Source organism: Sorex fumeus, unplaced genomic scaffold, assembly GCF_029834395.1.
Source record: "Sorex fumeus unplaced genomic scaffold, SorFum_2.1 ptg000011l, whole genome shotgun sequence".
NCBI classification, from domain to species: domain Eukaryota; kingdom Metazoa; phylum Chordata; class Mammalia; order Eulipotyphla; family Soricidae; genus Sorex; species Sorex fumeus.
In genome coordinates, this window is record NW_026606068.1 from 7,195,893 (window position 1) to 7,217,615 (window position 21,723).

The 21,723-nt window shown below is 59.1% G+C and overlaps 1 protein-coding gene across 1 annotated transcript; it reads right to left on the reverse strand.

Annotated features, from left to right (window-relative positions):
* Positions 1-11,516: 11,516 nt before the first annotated feature.
* On the reverse strand, positions 11,517-21,169 carry TP53INP1 (tumor protein p53 inducible nuclear protein 1). Its single transcript, XM_056110960.1, has 3 exons — positions 20,924-21,169; positions 19,843-20,149; positions 11,517-15,243 (listed from the first exon to the last, which is right to left on the reverse strand). The coding sequence occupies exons 1-3, from the start codon at positions 21,033-21,035 to the stop codon at positions 14,994-14,996; spliced, it is 669 nt and encodes a 222-aa protein (XP_055966935.1). The 5' UTR covers positions 21,036-21,169; the 3' UTR covers positions 11,517-14,993.
* Between the last annotated feature and the right edge of the window lie 554 nt (positions 21,170-21,723).

Consider the following 21,723-nt stretch of genomic DNA (forward strand, 5'->3'; position numbering starts at 1 on the left):
AGGCAAATCTGTTTGGATTTGGTTGGTTTGGGGCCACAGTGAGTCGTGCTCAAGGCTGGGTCCTGACTCTGCACTCATCGGTCACTCCTGGAGGTGCTTAGGGGACCATCTGGGGTGCTGGGTGTAGAACCCAGGTCAGCTGCGTGCAGGCAGGTGCCCTGTCCGCGGTCCGTTCCTCCGGCCCAGATCTGTGCATCTCTTTGAAGCCTGCACCTGTTTGGAACTGCTGGGTCAGAGGCGAGGTATCTGGTGAGGTATCTGGGCCGCACCCAGTGGTGCTCAGGGCTTACTCCTGGCCCTGTGCTCAGGAACCACTCCTTGTGGGACGCGGGGGTGTCATGCGTGATGTTGGGGATCCGGGTCAGGGCATGCAGACAAGTTCCTGAACTGAACCCCGTCATGCGAAGGGTATGCTAAGCACCCGGGTATGCCACCATCCCCCACCCCCCCCAAAAAAGAAAACAAACTCCTGCTTACAAAAGGTTTTCTAAAGCTGGATCGTGGATCCATGTTCATTATCTTCACCTCTGCCTTCTCCCAGTCGCCTCCTGCTAACTTGTATCTAAAGAGCTTCTGAATTTGTCAGTTTAGGCTTGTAGTTGGGGGTGGCTTCCTCTCCTGCCCGGCTTAGCTGCAGCTGAGACCCCTGGGCGCCCTCCCAAGCCCCCCCCCCCCACTTCAGGAGCCGCCTGTTGTTCCTTTTGCTGCCTTGCCGATGTCAACCAGCCCCCCTCCCCCCCCCACCTCTCATTTCCTGTCTTATCCTGGCAGATACTAGTTCCAACCCCTCCTGCTTGGAGCTGCTGCTGGGGGAAGGTTGGAGGTGCTGGGGCCCCCTTGGGAGAGGCCCCCAGTAATACAGTGATGGTGTGAGCAGGGCAGCGGGGCCGAGAGCAGCCAGTGCTGGGACTGCATTTGCCTGCGCTCTCTCTCTCTCTCTCTCTGTCTCTCTCTCCCTCTCTCCTCTCTGTCCTCTCTCCCTCTCTCTCCTCTCTCTCTCTCCTCTCTGTCTCCTCTGTCTCCTCTCCTCCCTCCCCCTCTCTCTCTCTCTCTCTCTCTCTCTCTCTCTCTCTCCTCCCTGTCTCCCTCTAATGATTTTTTTTTTTTGGCGGGCTGCCACACCCAAATGTGCTCAGGGCTCACCCAAGGCTCTGTGCTCAGGGCCACACCCGAGCTGGGGATTGACCCAGGGCTGGCTGCAGGCTGCCTAACCCCGCCCGCCTGCTCCCGCCCGCTTCCTCCATTCTTTCCCCCCTTTTTAAGAAAGTGATACCCGTGCATTCATTGCACCGAACACTTCAGCTTCCCGATCTTCACTGCCTGTGTGCGGTGCCGTCTGGCGTTTCCCCGCCTGCGGGGCTCCTGTCCAGCCGGCCGCAGCCCTCCTGGGGTTCACTGGGCTCCCGGCTTCCTGCAGTGCCCACCCACCACCCCGGGGAGCTCCACGGGGGCCTCTGGGTGCACCTGGCCTGCTCGGCCCCCAGGTTTCCCCGGTGCTGCGCCTGCCTCCCGGCCTCTCCCGACGGCACCTGGGACGGGCGCCTTCTCTGGGCTGCCTTTGGCGGCTGTGCTGAGTCAGCACCCCCGGGTTCGGTGGTCGTGGGTTGTCATGAGCCTATTGGCTGCGGGGGCCTTGGGGCCTGTCCCCAGCTCACGGGCGCCCCCTGCCCCCCGGGGGCCGCCACTGCACCTGCCCCCCCCCCCCCACACACACACACATGCACACCCGGTGCCTTCAGCTGCTTCCTTTGGGGCCTCCCAGTCCAGGCAACTCCCTGGTGGCCTGAGTCCCTCTTCCTGCCCCCTGCCTCCTTGGGGATGTTATTTTCCTCCCCCACCTGGCCCGCGCCTTCCTGCCGCCTCTGGGGCTGCCTGGAATCGGAGCTGGTGGGAGGCACCGCCCTGGGCTCCCGCATCTTCCCAGCCTGGCCCGCGATGCCCCAGGCTAAGCCCAGGCGGCAGGGCCTCGGCCCACCGGCCACCTTAGCTGGTGCGGGTGCCCCTGTGCCCCACAGTGCGAACACACACACACACACGCATACACACTCATGCACGCGCGTGCACACACACACACAGCCTCTCTCCACCACAGCTTAGGGGCACGCACACGCACACACACACACACACACACACACACACACACACCCATACCCATAAATCTAGCTGCGGTGAGGGTGCCCTGGGGCGTCACCAGGAAAGTTCTCCTCTTCTTAACATTTTTTTTTCATTTCATTTCATTTCATCATCCTGTTAATCGTCGATTGCCTCGAGCAGGCCCCAGTAACGTCTCTTTCATCCTAGCCCTGAGATTATATTCAAGGCTCTTTAGAAGAATGAGCCCCATCATTGTTACTGGTATTTGGCATATTGGGTACGCCACAGGGAGTTTGCCAGACTTTGCCGTGTGGGCAGGCTACATTCGGATAGCCTGCAAGTTTGTCCAAAGTAGGAATGAGGTAATAAGATGTCATTTTTTTTTAAATTTTTTAAAAATTTAATTAAAGTCTTCAAATTTCTTTTTTTTTTTTTTTTTTTTTAATTTATTTATTGAATCACTGTGGGAAAGGTTACAAAGCTTTCAGGTTTATGTCTCAGTCATGCAAATATCAAACACATTTCCCTTTACCAATACTTATTTTTTCCCATGAAGAACCCCAATAAAACCCCACCCCCCACCCCTCCCCGTCCCTGTGAGGCAGATGAATTCTAGTTAACACTCTATCCGCTTTGATTAGATTGTTTCAATAAAAGATTCACCACTATTATTTAGAGTTTACCCCCCCCCCCCAAATCAGACATGCTGAAAAAGCATTGTGAAGTGATTTGCTTTCTACGGCTGGGTTCAAGAATTAAATGTTGGTTTTGGATTTCTGCTATTTTACTTATTGACCCTGGAAGTATTTCTACTGAAAGTCAGATAGTTAAGAAATTGGTTTCTGTGTTCTGGAGTCGTGGCCGTGCTGGAGAGCCGCTCGTGGGGGGCAACTGGTGGCCTCGGTAGGGCATGAAGGGCGGAGCGAAACGCCCCCCTTCCCATGAGGTTTTAGTCGCCCCCACACTCCCGGCTCATACCTGCTGTCCACAAGGCTCCCATGTGGCCGCCATCTTTCTTTCCAGAGGGAGGAGGGCGGAAGGGAGCAACACCCTTTCCCCTCTGGGCAGAAATGATTGCCTGGATTAACGCATAGTCCTTTCACTTTTCTGCTCCAAGCTGCTGGGTTCTGCATTAAGCCCTTGTGCTTCTGGGGCTGTGGCCGTGCTGGAGAGCCGCTCGTGGGGGGCAACTGGTGACCTCGGTAGGGCGTGAAGGACGGACCGGAACTAAAGTCTTCAAATTTCATGTTCAAATGTTTCAGTTTGGTGCCGCGCCTGACTCTTCCCTGCCCTGAGCTTGGGGTGGGGGGGATCACTCCTGCTGGCGCCCAGGGGACCCTGTGTAGTTCCCTGGCTCAGGCCGGGGTGGGTGGAGCACGTGGCAAGTCCCTTGAGCCGTGAGCTGCCTCTTCGACACCCCCCCCCCCCCCCCGTTTGCTTGTTTGTTTGTTTGGAGGGGGCCACACCTGGGGCCCAGGGGCGGTTCTCAGGAGGTGCTGGAGCACTGCAGGGGGTGCAGACGCCCTCCCTGCTGTGCTATTGTTCAGCCCACCCGACCCCCATTTCTGTTGTTTGTTTGTTTGTTTTGCTCGAGGTAAAGGCCCTCCCGTTGATCATCGATTTGCTCGAGCGGGCCCAGTAACGTCTCCATTGGAGACTCTGTTGTTACTGTGTCTGGCATATCGAATACTCTCGGTAGCTTGCCGGGCTCTCCGAGAGGGGCGGAGGAATCGAACTCGGGTCGGCCATGTTGGCCGCGTGTAAGGCGAACGCCCTACCCACTGTGCTATCGCTCCAGCCCTTGTTTTAGGGCCACACCCAGCGATGCTCAGGGGTGACTCCTGGCTCTGCACTCACTCCGGGATCACTCCTGGCAGTGCCGGGGGATAATGCAGGGTGCTGGGGATCGAACCCAGATGGCCGGGCGTCAGGCAAGCACCCTCCCCACCCACCCCACCCGTTCCTTTATGGTTCCAGGGACAGTCCAGGGCCTGGCCCCAGGCTGACCTTCACCGGCTCTCACCTGCCCCTCGCCCAGTTCCCAGTGACATAAGGTTCATTCAGGGGACACGCCGCGGGCACAGGAAAGGCCGTGGGGCCAGGGGATGCCGCAGCCCTTGCCATGGAAAGACTCCCCGCCCCTCTTGTCGCAGGGGCTGGCCTGTCCCCTCCTGGTGAGGGCGCCCCAGCCCCCCAGACCAGCAGTTCTCTCGCCCTGAGGGGGTCCCCAGCCCAGTGTGACCCGCCCAGGTGTGGCCCGAGCTCCTGCTGGCTGTTCCAGGAGGGTGAGGCCCAGCCCCTCAGTCCCTTCTCCCACAGTGGGGGTTTCTGAGCCCTGCGCGGCCCCTGTGCCCAGGCCCCCAAGTGGCTCCTTTGCCCCGGGGGTGCGGGCCAGGCCCTGCCCTTAGGGCGCCTTCCCTGCACAACACGGCAGCAGGTCCTCGGGTCACTGGCGTCCCACTTCCGGCCACCAGTCTTGTAAAGGCTCCTGTAGGGGTCACCGGGGCTCCTGGGCCACTTCTGCTTTGCTTCCTAACAGAGCCGCTCTGGGCCCGAGGGACGGTGGGGGCCAGGGGAGGCAGACCCTGCTCTGCATGCTACTGGCCCGGGGTGGGTTCCGGGGGCTTGCACCATGCCCGGCAGTACCCAGGGAATATTCCTGGCTCTGTCCCCAGGGATCTAACCCAGGTCCCCGCATGTAGGGTCAGCCCGGCGAGATGAGCTGGGGTTAGAGGAGATGAGCTGGGGTTAGAGACCCGCCCTGCAGACGGCATGTTGTTGCTAAAAGATCCCGCTGGGAACAATGGAAAGATTTCCTGCGGCCTGTCCTTTCCTTCCCGGCTGGCGACGGATTACGGAGTACGGAGACCTTGAGCCGGAGCTTCCCGGGTTCCTTCCGAGGGAGGGGTGCGCAGAGCCTCCAAGGCCACCCCCCAGGAGGGAATGAATGATTCGAATGATTCTGCAGCCTGTGGGACGCGAGGGGCACGAGCAGCCCGTGAAGTGGGGTCTGCGTGGTGACTCTCGGGGTCGTCCTTCTGAGAACGCGGTTTGACTTCCAGATCCTGGGCCTGTGCGCACACGGGTGTGGACTGAGGGGGGGCGGCTTGACTCTGCAGGGCCTTGGGGTCACCCGTAGGGAGGAGCCACGTGTCTGGCACTGATGGGGACTCACAAAGGGCTTTCCTGGGTGTCCAGGGCTCCTGGGTGCGGGCAGCCCCTCCACGACGGCGCCAGACCCCTCCGGTCCCCCACGTGGAGGCCATTTCCCACGCTCCTGAGGGTGGTGGAACGGGAAAGCACTGGGAAGGTGGGAGCCACGAAGAGCCGTGCTGGTGCGGGGTTGGGGGGGAACGGGGCGGTGGGTCCCCCAGAAAGGGAAGCCAGAATCCCCACGTGATCCAGCAGGGATTCTGGGCACCTGCTCTCAAGCCCCCAGAGCAGGGGCGTGGGGAGAAGGGTGTCCGCACAGCCTCGCGGCAGCGCCCACAGTACCCGAAATGTGGAAGGGGACCCGCTGACCGCTGGCTGACAGTCAGACAAGTGAATTGTGGTGTCTGCAGTCCACGGAACATCGCAGCCTGTAAAAGGATGTTCGGAGGGGCCGGGGAGGAGGACTCAGGGCTCTGATCTCTACGTGTGGAACCCCCGGCACCAGGCTCTCCCCCCAGCCCCCAGGCACTTCGGGGCGTGGATAGCCGCATCCAGGGCCTGAGTATCGCTGGGGGCGGCCCCAGTGGTCCCTGGACGGCCTCCCCCCCAATAAAAGGAGATTCTGGGGTCCAGGGAAGTGGCTCACGCTCAGGACACCTGGGTTCAATCCCCAGCACAGCAAAAAGGAAAAGAAAAAAAGGCATTTATTTCCACAGTAGACCGCAACACGAGTGAGCCTGGAGAACACGCCAGGAACTGCGGCCCCGGCCCCGCCTTCTCCAGGGCACTGGGTCAGAGTCGGAAGGAGAGGCAGCGGGGGACGAGTCCGGGAGCGGGAGGGAGGCCGATTGTGTAACGCGCAGAGTTTTGCAAGATGCGGGAGATCCGGGGGGCTCTGCAGCACGGAAAGGGCCGGCATGGGAAGGGGGAAAATCCCCAGGTCTTGAGCAAGGGGTGAAGGGGCAGTCCGGTGACAGATAGGGGACAGCACAGAGATAGAGGAGGCCGGGCCGGGCCTCGGAGGCACCGATGCACAGGCCAGTACCGTACGGTGCCTGAGAGCAGCATTTTGAAGTTTGGGAAAAAAACCAAGGAGAGACTCAGCAGCGGAGGGGGAAGCCCAGGGAGATCAAAGGCGGAAATAAACAGACCAGAGAAACAGGATGGGGCTGGAGCGATAGCACAGTGGGGAGGGCGTTTGCCTTGCACGCGGCCGACCCGGGTTCGATTCCCAGCATCCCATATGGTCCTCTGAGCACCGCCAGGAGTGACTCCTGAGTGCAGAGCCAGGAGTAACCCCTAAGCATTGCCGGGTGTGACGCAGAAAGCAAGAAAGAAAGAAAGAAAGACAGAAAGAAAGAAAGAAAGAAAGAAAAGGAAGTCACGGGGCTGGAGTGATAGCACAATCAGGGAGGGCGTTTGCCCTCTGCATGGCCAACCTGGGTTCAATCCCTGGCATCCCATGGGGCCCCGCATTGCCAGGTGTGACCCAAAAAGCAAAAAAAAAAAAAAAAGAAAAAGAAAAAGAAAGAAACAGGCCCAGGGCAGGGCGCGTGCACACTGCGAGCGGGTCCCATCCCCAGCCCCTGTTCAACCCCGAGCTACCGGGAGGGGTCTGCAGCAGAGAGCCAGGAGTGAGCCCTGAGCGCTGCCGGTTGGGCCCCCCAGCCTCCCCCTACCCCCCCCCCAAAAAGAGAAAAAGATCTAGAAAACAGAGAAGGTGGTAAGCAAGGCCCAGAGACCAGTAACCGCCCTGGATGAAGGTTCTGCACCCCCAAAGCTCGTAGTGGCTGATGGGAGAAGATGTCAGGAGCCACCCAGACGCCCGGGCAGGGGTGTCCCTGCAGACAGAGACACCGACCCGAGACTCAGGCAGGCCAGGGAGAGCAGAGATGTTGCCGCGTGCCTTGTTGAGGAAAGGGGTGGGGTGGGGTGGGACCGCCAGCTTCACAGCGGGGCAGATGGCATTTCAGCTAGAGAAGGCAAGAAGGTGGGGAGGGGGTGCCGAGAGACGGGGTGGGTGGGGCGCCTGCCTGGAGCACGGCTGACCCGGGCGGCTTCAATCCCCTGAGCACTGCCAGGAGTGATTCCTGAGCACCACTGACACGGCCACAGGAGGAAGAGCCGTTGTTTGAGGGGTCAGCCAGCGGCCAGTATCAGGAGCCTGCAGGCCCTAAGGCGTGCCACCAGGAAGAAGCAGCCACCGAGGGTGCCTGAGCCCAGGGTCCTCTTCAGGGAGTCTGCACAGGGCCGCGGGGCAGGAATAGGTGGGGGCGCCCTCTAGTGGGGAACTGGGGCGACAGCAGGGAGTGGCCCGGCCCGCCTGGAACAGCCACTCGCCACCTGTGCTGCCGAGACCCCCCTCCAGATTGCGTCGTGAGCCCGGTGGGCTGGGGGTCTGCGCACCCCGCACCCCCTGCCACCCCTGGCCCCGCGCTGGGCTTCCGGGTGTGGTTGGCCCTTCCCAGGCCAAGACACGGGCCGGGGCACTGGGCGACGTGTGGGACGCGGGACAGTGATGTCCCCCACGGCTGCCTCCAGCCCACGCCACGCCCCGCAGCCCTGCCTCACAGTTTCCTGAGCTGACTTCCCAGGTGCCCCCAGCAAGTGGGGGAGCCCTGAGCTTCCGTGCCAGCCTGTCTGCCCCGGGGCCACTCGGGGCCCCTAAACACTCACCCCACACTCTCTGGCACTGCCCACCCCAACACGACCCGCCCCCCCTTGGGAGTGCTGGAGGAAAAGCTGCTGTCCAGCCGGGAGCCTTGGGCGAGCCCCAACCCAGGGCGCAGCACCCCGCGGGCCCACCCTGCCAGGCGCCCCCTCCATGCCCTGCCGCCATGTCCCGTGTCCCACGGGTGGAGGTGTAGGTGTTAAGGAGGAGGAGGCTGCCCCCCTACCAGCCCCCAGCATCAGACATGCTCCCCAGTGGCCTGCAGGGGGCCACAGTGAGACCCCCGAGCTCCACCCAGGGGAGCTCAGCGTGGCAGCCCAGCCCCGCACCCCGCTCGGCCGCCTTCTCCCTGGCACGTGCCAGCTCACTGTCCGCAGTGCCAGCCCTTGGTGGCCATCTGCAGTCAACCTGGGGAGAAGCAGGGGCTGCAGGACGCGCCCAGGCCTCAGTTTCCCCACCTGTCATCTGCAGGGTGTGGTGGCCAGCTGCAGGCACGGGACCGTGAGGAACTCCGGCTTCTCAGGCCCCACTGGGTGGCCAGGCCCGGCCAGCACCGAGGCCCCAGCTCCATGGCTGTGCACTGGAGACCAAGTCAGAAGCTCACACTCGGAGTGTGGCCCGTGAACACGCGTTGGCCTCTGCGGGGCTCGTGAGACTGTCCTGGGGCCAGTGTCTGCAGCCGCCCTGGGCCGGTCTCTCGAGGTTGCACGCTTCAGGGTCCCGATGTTGGGGGTGTTGGGGCCACGTATAGGATCCTGTTCTTGGCCGTGAACAATAGTGATTCCTCTTGTTTTGTGTTTGTGTCACACCCAGTGGCATTCAAGCTCGCTCCTGGCTCAGTGCTCAGGAATCGCAAGCAGTAGACGCTCACTTGCCCAGTCACAGAACTGTTCCCACTCGGGCCTCCCAGTGACCTTCCTTTTACATGGCACGTCATCAGAGTTTCTGAGGAAAAGCCTGGGAGTCTGCTTGCGTGCAGACGGGAGTTCCTGTGTGAGCTTGGGAACCAAGACTAGAAACTGGGGAAGACTTGCCCCCCCCTTGACCTGACTGAGGGCTCCCCGGGGAGCCGAGCCCCTCTGCTCAGAGTTCTGCTTGGTTGGCCAGCACAAACTCACCAGTCAACACAACTCTCTGATGCTGGCGTTCCTCACTTCTGGCTCGGGACAAAAGCCTGGGCCTCAAGTGAGGAGAGAAGAGGCATCATCTGAGGGACACCCAGGGTGACCAAACAGACTTCCCCTCAGCTTAGCCCACCCTGGCCCAGCAAGATGCAGCCTAGGGTAGCCTGAGTCTACTCTGGGCCGCTGTGGGCTGGGCGAGGAGAGAGATTCTGAAGTGACACCTCTGGGCCGCTGTGAGCTGGGCTGAAAGGATTCTGAGGTGAAACCATGGCAGTGACCAAGGTGGTGCAGAGCGGGGGTCCGAGCTGGAAGGAAGGAGGGTGAACACCCCTAAGGTTGCTGATAACTTTTTGGTGGTTGTTGTGGGGGCCGCACCCAGCTTTCCTGGCAGTGCTCCGGGACAGTATGTGGTACCAGAAATGAAACCTGGGCCAGCCATGCCCGACCCCTGTCTTCTCTGCTGTAAGACACTGCGGTCTGATTGCTAACAGTAAGTCTGTAAATTGTTTACAAAAACTGAATCGTTTTTACTGATATATACGCTAAAAGATTACTAGGAATAACTGTGGTAACCCATTTAAAAATATTCAGGATATCATAAATACTACAAATGTAACATTTACTAAAAGTGAAGAGAACATTTTTTAAAAAAATTTTATTAGTGAGACACCATGAGGTACAGTTGTGGACTTACAAATTTTCGTGCTTGGGTTTCAGTTATACAATGAACAAGTACCCATCCCTCCACCAGTGCCCATTTCCTACCACCACGGATCCCAGTATCCCTCCCACCCCCCATCCCCCCATCCCCCCGCCTCTGTGGCAGGGCATTCCCTTATGTTTTCTCTCTCCTTTTGGGTCCTGTGTTTTGCAAGAGAGGCATTGAGTGGCAATCATGTTTGGTCTATAGTCTACTTTCAGCATGCTTCTCCCACCCTGGGAGGATCCTCCAACACCCTTTATTTGGTGCTCCCTTCTCTATCGGAGCTGCCTTTTCCCCTAGCACGTGTGGCTGGCCTCCAAGCCATGGAGCAAAATTCCTGGTACTAATCTCGGCCATTCTTGGGTGTTAGTCTCCCATTTTGTTGCTTTATGTTCCCCAGATGAATGCAATCTTTCTATGTCTGTCCCTCTCTTTCTGACTCATTTCGCTTAGCGTGATACTTTCCATGTAGTGAAGAGAACATTTTAAGGGGAAAATCTGAATGGGGGCGGGTATATTTTTTTGTTTTGTTTTTGGGCCATTCCTGGCGATGCTCAGGGCTTCCTCCTGGCAGCACTCAGGAATCACTCCTGGCGGTGCTTGGGGGGGGCCATACGGGATGCCGGGGATCGAACCCGGATTGCAGGTGTGCAAGGAAAGTGCCTTGTGCACTGTGCCATCGCTCCGGGGGGGTAGGGGTGGGCTATTTTAAACTAAAATGAAATCACCCACAGTCCTTTTCTGGTTATGGCCATGGTTTCCCCTCATTATCTTCTCTCCTCAGCCCATTTTGTTTGGGGGCCTCACCCCGTGGTGCTGAGGGTTCACTCTTGGTGGGCTCGGGGGACCCTCTTCGTGCGGGGGACTGAATGGGTCCAGTGCATGTTCAGTGCCTCCCGCCAGACTGTCTCCGCTCGTCGTGCAGTTGTTGCCGGCGGGGGTGTGTATGTGTATGTGTCTTCCCTCCCCCAGTGGGCTGAGTCTCTCTCCTGTCCTCTGCCCGTTGGTGTGGGGGCACCTGCTGGGAGGTGCTTCTAGCAGCCTCCCCGCCCCCCGCACAGCAACCTGCGTCTCTCTCACACACCCCCACCATGATTCGAGGATCATCTGCCTTCATGTGATATTCAAGATATCCCAAGGTCCACCTCCACCTGCCCGGCCTCCAAGGGGCCCCTTCTCCAGGCACTGGGGTTCCCCTTACTAGAGAGACAATAATTGGGGGCCAGTATCCAGGTGAAAGGGGGGCAGAGGTGACCGTAGGTTGGGTGCTGGCTGTGCACGCCGCTGACCCGGATTTGTGTCCCTCCCCGCTCCAAGCACCACCAGGAGTAATTCCTGTAATCCCTGAGCATCGCCAGGTGTGGCCCCAAAACCAGAAGAAGAAAAGAATTCAGGTGCAAGGTGCTGTCGCTCTTCCCAAGAAGTGTGTGTGCGAGTATGAGTGCCTGGGGAGTGTCTGAACACTGCTCATGGGGTACAGGGGCCACCCCCGGTGACACTTGGCCATCTGGGCAGGTGGTCCAATGTTGAACCCGGCAGGCAACGCAGGGTTCATCAGGCGGGCAGCCCTGACAGGGCTTGGGGGCCGCCAGAGCTCAGGGCCACGGTGCCGGGGATCACTCGAGTCCCTGAGCTATGTCATGTCCATGACACAACCAGGCAGTGGTGTGAGCGGGCCCCAGGCTGGGGAAGGGGACAGCGCGGGCCCTGGTTTCCCTCCCTGAGAACCCAGCGAGCGGCGGCCACGTACAGAGCGACAGAGACTGCTAGGTGAAGTCAAAGGACATCTTTATTCATCGACAGACAAAGACCATGACCCGAGGACGCCAAACACCCCGCGAGAAAGGACTGGAGTCGAGGTGCGTCGGAGCAACGCTACACTTATTTTTGGCAAAGTGCTCTTCGGTTGAGTCCGTGTATAAAACTGACCATCTGAGAATCTTTCGGTATAAAAATTCTATGTAAAAAAACACGAAACCACCCAGGACAAATGTAGACAGTGGCCCAAGGGAAGCAGCTGCCGTTTCCACGGAGGGACAGACGGTCTCCCGTCGCAAACCAAAGGTCCCTTTTGAGTTTTCAAGTTGTTGGGGAAAAACTGTGTGTGTGTGTGTGTGTGTGTGTGTGTGTAGGATACCAAAAGGCACGTAGTACACAACCCGAGCTGTTCTTTCAGCCCAGGACCTCTTCTGAAAAACAAATGCTCCCACGATGCTGAGGCCAAACAACCAACCAAACAAATCACTTTTTCTCTTAAATAACATGCACAATTGTTGATTCAAGATACAAGCCTCGAGGAGAAAACAACCCAAAGAACAAGCACACCCACTCACACCCACGTCTAATTCTGGGCCCAGCTGGTTTTCCTCAATTCCATTTTGGAAAACAAGACCCTACCCTTCATACGGAAAACGGAACCCAGACAACCCAATACAACAAAATAAAACAAGAAAAACCCCAGCAAAACTGGGCATTTAACAATCATACTACTGGGGGGGAAAAAAAAAAGTTGCAAGGAAAATTCTCAAGGACATTCCAAATTATCAAGTAAACTGCCTCCTCATTAATCAATAACGTCTCCTCTGGGCCAGCCGCCGGGGCCAGCCACCTCTCCCCTGCCCCAAAACACTGTCACGGGGCCAAGTTTCAAGTGAAAGTGTAACAGGGCAAGGCTGGCACCAGCCCCCTTTGTAGGATTTCTACATAAAGCGTTTTTTTTTTTAACATGAAATCATAAGCATTCGAAGAAGTCGGTAAGGACACCACAGCCCACGTGGCGAGCGCCACCTCGTAAAAAATGTCAACAGTCTGGGCCGTACACAGTGGGATGGGAACCGGAGGGGGCACTCACGGAGGCCAGGGTCTCCCATGACAAGGAGCAGCCGCTTAACGGAGTCGATGAACACAACCAAAATTCACCTGCAAAACCCCAAGCGCCGCCTGCCAACCCTTGGGTGGCACTGCCACCTCCTTGAGTTGGGGCTCTCCTGTTTGTTTCCGCTCCGAGAGAGAGAGAGAGAGAGAGAGAGAGAACGAGGCAGACGATGATGCTCCCTAGCCCCCCTTTCTCCTCAACGCTGCATTTCCTTGTGGGGGGGGGGGAGAGAGAGAAACAGCAAAGATGCAGAGTCAGCTAACAAGGGCTGCAAAGCCGGCAGCCGCGGCTGCAGAGCCAGGACGCGTGGGGAAGGCCAGACTGCTCCTCGCCGGGACCAGCCCCTTCAGGGCCCCCCCGCCACACACACACTCCCTGGCCCTCGGGCCAACCTTCCTGCCAGTTCAGCTCGGAAGGGAGGGCCCACGGCACTGCCGGCTCACAGCAGGGCCACCTGTGGGCAGGGAACAGGGAAACTGCGCCCAGGGGTGAGGCTCGGGCAGGAAGGTGCTCTGAGCAACCACGACGTGAACCATCGCCACTGCACCAGCAAGACCGACAGCACACTCCTGGTAAAGCACACCTGGGGGCCGTGGTCAAGCCCCTCTGGGTGCCACGTCCAGGTGGAAATCTTAGCTTGAGACCACGGCCCCGGGGAGAGACCACAGAAAGCGTGGCAGCTCCCTGTCCTGAAAACAAAAACCAAGATCCTAGAGAGGGACATGGTCCCTGTTGTCACCTAGGCATGAAACACAGGAAGCAAGGCCCGGGGCTGGCCCGGTGGCCCCAGGAGCCTGGAAGGACCCGGACACAGAAGCCCTCGCCTGCCCCTTGCCACTCACACCCACCTGGAAGACAGACCCCAAGGGTCCTGCAGCTTCTACCAGGCAAACACAATCTTTTTATGTTGCCAAACTGCCACAACACACACACACACACACACACACACACACACACACTCACACACTCACTCACAGTTACACTAAAAATAAAAAAAAAAAACTGCTCCCTTCTCTCCCCTCCTGGTAAACACAAAGAAAAACAAAGTTCCGTGGAGCTCAGGCTGACACCACTTTTTCTAGATTTGGCCCCTAACTCAAGAAAACAACAATGAAAAACAGCACAAACGCCACAAATAAATAAGGGGGACACGGGGCCTCCCCAGCCCGTCTGGGGCCTCAGGCCCTGCCCCGGCTCCCCAGCGAAGGCCACAGCTGTGTACGCCGCCGAGGTCCATCTGTGTCCACCTGTCACTGCAGCGGGGGAGAGGCTCTGCCGCTGGGGACTGTGTGCTTTGGGTTGGAAGCGCGTTTCACTGAAGGGCAGAGGACACGGCAGGAGGGCTGCGCACGTGTGGCTGGCTCAGGAGGCCCCTTGGGTGCCCACAAAACACACGCAGGGTGAGAGCCCGGGGCATCTCCCACCCGTGCCTTGTGAGCACCAATGCAGGGCCGTATTGTGGGGATGGGCACGAGGGGGGCCTCACCCCCAGCCCCGGGGGAGGCGGGCCACACGGATCCCGGCTGGCCACTCTCGGGCGCATGGAGCCAAGAAAGGTGTCACCCTGAGGTCCGGGTGAGTCCCTGTAAATCCACAGTGGATGGACGGCGGCCACAGGGCACAGCCAGCTGTGCTACTGGGCGTGGGAGACATTTTCCTGCACGCCCCGGCCTGGGCTCACCCTTCCACACCCCCGCCCCCGCTGCCGAGGCCGTGGTCGCTCCCACCAGGCCTGTGAGGTCTGTCCCACGTGTCACCATCACACAGCCTGTCTGCTCCAGCCGAAGGTACCTGAATTCCAGAGTGAACTGCGGGCCTCACCAAACCACACCGGACACACAGAAACAGGTCGAGTCTCCCTCCAGGAGCAAGTCCAGCCGGCCTGCTAATGCCCGCGTTCGTGTGGAACGTGTGTCTGCGGTACACAGGAGAGACGGTCAAGTATTGGTCACGAAAGCGTGTGGCTGGCCCTGAGAATACACCGCTGCTTCCTCATGAGACGGATTTGGTGACACCAGAGAGGCTGGAGTGGAGAGATGCTCCCTTCCCCCGGGACGGGGAAGAAACGCCTTCAGAACGCTTACTCAGGTTCCCCCCGACAGCCCGAGAGACCACCGAGCACCCGACGCTGTCATTGCATCGATATGCTTCCAAAAAGAGTCTACAAAGAGTTTACAAAAGTTGGCGAGGTCAAAGGGCAAGGCATTAGGTGGCGTGCGGCCCTGGCGCTGGACGTCGCACCAGCAGCTGAGTCCAGGTGGCGGCCGGCGGGGCCTCAGGTGGCTTGGGGGGGGGGGGGGACAGTGTCTCCGCTGTTCCCCCACCCCCGCCCCGCAGGGAGACCCCAGGGCCATGCGGAGCGGGGGCGGCCGCTCAGTAATTGAACTGGCGCGGGCAGGGCTGGTGCACGGCCCAGCCACTGTGCCTGGCATGCCGGGAGTGGCACTCCCTGGTAAGATTGTGGCGGCGGAGGCTGTTCCGGTTCAGAGACTGTCTCTCGCTGTGTTCTCGGACCCACTGCGCGGGGCGGAGGCCCTTGGGCGGCTCCAAGAACGCCGTCTGCGCGGCCAGGGTGGCCACGTAGCAGTGGATGTGCTGGCCCACGTCGCTCGCGGCGTCGCCCCTGCAACAGAGAAGCGTGGCGTGGGCGTGTTAGTAAGCCACCGGGGCGGGGGGGACTGAAAACCGACAACGGAAACCGAGACAGCCTGCGCCTGACGTCTGCACTGGTGGGAAGCACCCCTTACCCGGCGGGGGGCTCATGAACCCACCGACACGTGTCGATCCGCTTGACTGGTTGCTGCCCAAACCAAAGCTAACATGAGCTTTTGGCGACAGAGCCGTTTCAGTCGCGGCTGTCTCTCTGGTGGGACACCCAAGTGTGAGCCACCGGTGGTACGCGCCAGTGTCAACGTGAGGACAGCGAGCCGGGCAGGGAGTCCCGGGCCTCAGCACCCCCGCCCCTGGGCACCCCCACCTTCTCCGGACTCCAACCCCTTTTCGTTCTGAGCTTCCCTCGGAGGGGCAGTAAGATCTGCCCCGAGAAGCCCCAGGCAGCTGCTTTGCAAACACGCACTTCCATTCTCATCCCGCAAAAGTGGCTTGGTAACTGCTGGTGCCTGGGCAGCCCCCAGGCCCTGCGGGCAGGGCTCAGGGGACCCCCGGGGGTCCTAGGGATCAGGCTGGGCCTCCAGCAGCGCAAGCAAAAGCATTTGAATTCCCAGACTTTCCAGATCAGAAAGCCGTGACACGGGTGAGTCACGGTCCTAAGGGCCCCCTCCCGAGGCCGCAGGCACCGCGGCACCATCATCGGCCACAAGAACATTCTAGAACAGCGGTTTCCGACAGCCAACCTCTGATCAGTCGGAAGGCTGAAAGCCGTTTTCTAGGAGACAGGCCTCTGTACTGGATGAACTAGGAGCACGCGGTCAGTGAGTCCGCGAGGCAATAGTCCGAAGGCCATGGAAATGCAGAACCATCCGGTATATTTTCTTTTTTAATTTTGTTTTGGTGCTCAGGGCTTACTCCTGGCTCTGTGCTCAGGGATCACTCCTGGCAGGCCTCGGGGGACTCTACAGGGTGCAGGGACAGAATCCGAGTTGCCGGGTACAAGGCCAGCACCCTCCCTGCGTGCACCCGCCCCGGCCCAGTCTGCTTTCTCCATGACGGCGTATCAGACGGGAGTGTGCTACACACCACCGAGAAGCACGAAGAGGCAGCCCAGGGCAAGGAGAATTCGACACGGGAAGGACAGTTACACACGTGGCCGACAGCCACGAGAGGGAAATGCTCTTCAACAGCGTCAGAGCAAGAGAGTGGAGGAACAGGAGGAAAAGGGGATTCAGACGCGGCGGGGAGGCCGCGCCCCGCGTGGGGTCGCACACGGTCCCCGAGGAGATACTTACTCTGCGCCCGGAGTCTTACAAGCAGCTTTTCCTGGCCCTACAAACGTTAAATGGCGAACTATTAAATCACTGGTAAGAGGAAATGCTCCTTGATCCTAGCGCTAGGAGACGCCCACTGCTTCGCGCTCACCAGGCCCTGCGCTCCTGCAGGAGGCAGCCACGCCAAGGCCGGCACCCACGGAAGGCCAGCGCTTGGCAGGGAGCACCTGGCTCACACACGCACATGCATGCATGCAGTCACACATGAATGGATATGCACGTACACACACACACACACACACACACACACACCAGCTCAGAAGCCAGTTTCAAAGCCACATTTCCTGCCCCTAGGATAGAGACACGCAGGCAACCCCCCCCCTTCCCCAACAGCCACACCTGATTTCTACCTGGGTGGAGTGTGGGTCTTCTGAGAGTTTCAAAGAAGAAAATAAGAACAGTAAACATGCAGCTATTATAAACCAGAATGACTTATACTTTGTGTTCAGGATAAATTCACCTACAGTATGTTTTTTGATCCTTTATATATATATATATAGGAAAAGCACTTTTTTTTTGGTTTGCCATCTCGTATATCTAAATATCCAGGGGGGAAATAAAAGATGCCAAAGAATGAATACTTGCATTGCGTCGGAACTGCAAACGTAGGGCCGGAGGGATGGCACGGAGATGGTAAGGCCTTGCAGGTGGTCACCCCATACTTGATCCCCAGAATCACATATGATCCCCTGAGTACTTCCAGGAGTGATCCCTGAGCACAGAGCCAGATGTGGATCCTCCAAACAAACTAACCAAGAAAAGAAACTGTAGGGGCTGGAGCGATAGCACAGCGGGGAGGGCGTTTGCCTTGCATGCAGCCAACATGACCGACCCGGGTTTGATTCCCAGCACCCCAGATGGTCCCCTGAGCACCGCCAGGAGCAATTCCTGAGTGCATGAGCCAGGAGGAACCCCTGAGCATCGCCGGGTGTGACCCAAAAAGCAGAAAGAAAGAAAGAAAGAAAGAAAGGAAGGAAGGAAGGAAAGAAAGAAAGAAAGAAAGAAAGAAAGAAAGAAAGAAAAGAAACTAAGAAACTGTAGACGTGAAACTGGATGAGTGCCCTGGGTCAGCTCACAGAATATTTTCTGTTTTTTTTGTTTCCTTTTTTTTGGGGGGGTCACACCCGGCAATGCTCAGGGCTTACTCCTGGCTCTGCACTCAGGAATGACTCCTGGCGGTGCTCGGGGAACCATATGGGATGCCGGGAACCGAACCTGGGTAGGCTGCGTGCAAGGCAAACGCCCTGCCCAACACAGAATATTTTCCATGCAATATTCTGGGTCGTGGTGGGGAAAACGGAACAGAGTTCATATAGTAGATGAAGTGAAATTTTACTGGAAAACAGAAACAAGCGAGGAACAAAACAGATCCCACGTAAGGTGGCAGGTTCTAAACACACCCCAGGTGGAAGGGGCTCGAGAGAGTCGTCTGGGGCGAGGAAGCAGCACGAGGAGTTTCCTCGAGGCGGGAGGGCGTCATTTTTAACTCCTGCGTCTTCACAGGGTTGCTGGGGGTTGGGCTTGGGGTGTGGTTCTGGGTCACATGCAGCAGTACTCAGGGGTCACTCCTGGAGAGGCTCAGGGGCCGAGGTGGGGTCCTGGGGCTCAAAGCTGGGTCAGCTGCATTCGAATAGAACCCGACCCGCTGTTCTGTGGCTCAGGACCTGCAGCTCCTCACGGCAGGTAACACGCGTGCTGCTTCTGTGGGTAATTCATGCCGCTGGCCATGCGCACACACACCCACATTTCAAACACTGCAAAGCAAACACCAAGCACGTGACTCTCTGGGGCCGGATGGGGGGTGGGGGGCGGTCCGCAGCCCTTAGGACACCCGGCTGGATGGAACCTCTCGATTCAGCCTGCCTGAGTCCGAGTGCTCCCCCAAGGGGCCCAGGACCACCAGGCGCCGCGTGGCAAGACCCCGGAGAGTAGCAAGTCGGGGAAGAGCTAAGGAACAGGCAGCTGGGGACGCCCGTCTGTAACGCTGTCGTCCCGAGAGCTGGACGCTGGGTCACTCAAACACCCGCTATACAGGTGACCGCACAGGGCACGGTCTCCAGAACCACTCCTGAGGGTTCCCCTCACCGGCAAATTCGACTCAGGGCAGAGACTGAGCTAGTGCTGGACCCTCAACTCCCCGGCCCCCGGCGGCTGCACCACAGACCCCAGGCTGCCTCTCGGCTCACTCTGGACCGACCATCTCTGCTTCCCTGGCACCTCCTGGCATCTCCCAGGCTGTCAATCCATCGGCTGCCAGACCACCGGGGATCCCCTCTCCCAGGCCACAGGAAGACAAGTTGCGGGTATACAAGCGCCTCAATGGGGCCGGAGCGATAGCACAGCGAGGAGGAAGTTTCCCTTGCACGCGGCCGACCTGGGTTCAATCCACGGCATCCCATAGGGTCCCCCGAGCACCACCAGGAGTCATTCCTGAGTGCAGAGCCAGGAGTAACCCCTGAGCATTGCCGGGTGTGACCCAAAAAGCAAAAAAGAAAAGAAAAAAAAGAGAAAGAAAAAGCAAGCAAGCTAGCAAGCACCGCTTTTGTGGCAGATGGCAACTCTCTGAGCAACAGTTTTGGGGATTTGGGTAACAAAGCCCCTGTGCTTCCTGGTCAGGGGGCTCAGGCTGGTGGGGCTGAGTGCCACTCGGGCGAGCCCACTGGAAGCACAGCAGGAAGAGAAGATGGCCTGGTGGTGGTTACTAGCCCGACTGCGCTGCCCTGGGCAATCCTGGCTCCACACCGCCAGAGGCGGGGGCCAGCACCCTCGACCACGCTCCCTACTCTGAGCCTCCTGCTGCCACCGCTTAGGGCGGGCTTGCAGCTACGGCTTTCCCGGACCCAGAAGGAGGCGCCGGAGGGAGGGCGCTGGCTGGCCTTGCACGCGGCCGACGACCCAGACTCCAACCCCAACATCCCACTGGAGCACAGCGGGTAGGGCGTTTGCCTTGCACGCGGCCAACCCGGGTTCGATTCCCAGCATCCCATATGGTCCCATGAGCATCGCCAGGAGTAACTCCTGAGTGCAGAGCCAGGAGTAACCCCTGAGCATCAGCTGGGTGTGACCCAAAAAGCAAAAATAAATAAATAAAAAATAAGGGGTGTCAGGATGGCCGAGTGGTCTAAGGCGCCAGACTCAAGCTCCGCTTCCCCAACATCCCACTGGGTCCCCGAGCACCACCAGGAGTCAGCCCTGAGCATCTCCGGGGGTGGCCCCCAGAACAAAACCCAAACCAAACCAGAACACTCAACCACCTCGTGGACTCCTGCACCCCGTACCTGGGGCCCGGGAACTCCTCGGGGCCGGCGCTGTGCACGGCGTACACGGACATGCTGGGGTGCTCGATGAGGAGGTTCTCCAGGGGGCTGGTCTCTACCTTGAGGGCGGTGCCCCCCGCGGCCGTGAAGCAGGGTGGCGGCGTGACGAACCAGCTCTCCTCCAGGAAGCAGGACTCGCTGGCCTCGGCCAGGCACTCCAGGGAGGCGGGCAGGCAGGAGAACATGGCCGAGGGGTCAGGGGGCGGCTCGGCCCCGATGTCTGCCTCTTCCTCGTCGTCGTCTTCGGCCGAAAAAGCAGGGCAAGTGTCTGCGGGAGGCGGGCCGGGAGGAGCGTTTCCGGGACAGATCCAAGTCACAGCACAAAGAAAGAGGGGGCGGTACTGTTAGCCGAAGCTCACGACTGTCCTTTACTTAGATCAGACCCAGGGCGCTGGGCCCCCTGCCCTCCCGCTGACAATGACTGGGCCACAATTTCTTCATCTTATTTTTTTTTTGATGGGGGCGGGTACCACACCCAGCGATGCTCAGGGTTTACTCCTGGCTCTGTGATCAGGAATTACTCCTGCCCGTGCTCGGGGGACCATGTGGGATGCCAGGGATCAAACCCAGGTCAGCCACATACAAGGCAAAAGTCCTGCCTGCTGTACGACTGCTCTGACCCCGGACCACAATTTCTGAGTGCACAGGTCTGTGTTTGTGTGTGTGTGTGTGTTGTGTGTGTGTGTGTGCGCACGCGCACGCACGTGCCCATGTGCATCTGTGGGCGCCTGTGTGCATGGAGCCAGCAGGCCTGGCAATGGCCTTAGGCCCCTTTGCGTTCTGCTGAATCAAGCTGATGCGTGTGTGCATGTGTGCGGTGGGTGGGGGTGTGCTCACTCTAACGGGAGGGTCCCCCACTCATGCGTCTGACTCGCCAAACGGCCAAGTCTGCTGTGGGCTGCTTCCACTGACGTTTCCTGCACGGGACGTTTCCTGCTCTTCTGCCCTGTACAGGATCATGTTTATTTACCCGACACTCTCGGAACCTTTGGAACCGTCGTCGTCGGCAATCCTGGCGCACCTGCGCGAACCCGCCCCTTACCGAGAAAATCCACGAGGACCCACTCCTCGTCCTCCTGCTCGCGGAACTCGGGCTCCTGGCCGGAAGACACGTCCGCGTCGCCCACGAACATTCTGTTCAGTCTCTGGAACATCGTTAAGGCAAGAGTGAGATTTTGGCTCTTGGTCGCTGAGATTTTGAAACCCTGACAGTTCAGCAGGTGCCGGGCAGGAGAGAAAGTGCTGGCGGTGCTTCTTCAGTTGAGGGGAACGGCGGGGGGGATCATTGTTCCTGAGAGAGAGAGAGAGAGAGAGAGAGAGAGAGAGGGCTCGTCAGATCATCACGCATTTATCTTACATGTGCCTGCACGGTTTAATTTTGTTCTGAACCCCCATCAGGAAGTGCTCAGGGATCTCTCCTGGCAGTGCTCGGAGGGTCTGATGCGGTGAAGGGACTCGGCCAGTGCCCGCCCGCTGCAAAGTCTCTCCAGCCCCCCGTGGATGGTTTTAAAAGCACACGTGCGCACGCCTGTGCCAACTTCTCAGAGCTACTCTGACGCGAGCCACTGCGTCCCTCCCTGATGCAACCCCAGGAACCGCGCACGCAACCTGGGTCCTGAACCCAACCGAAAGAAACAAGCTGGTTCCTCTTCCCAGCCGTGCTTTTCCCTCAGGAGCGTGGGATGGGCGAGTCCCAGCTCTGCCGGGAGAGCACAGAAGGCGGCACCCAGGAGGGCAGTCACGGCATCGGGGGACCACAGTTCCACAAGTCCCGTCTGCGGCCTTTCCTCTCCACAACTTGAAAGGTGGCCCGAGGACAAGTCAAAATTCTACTTCCAACAG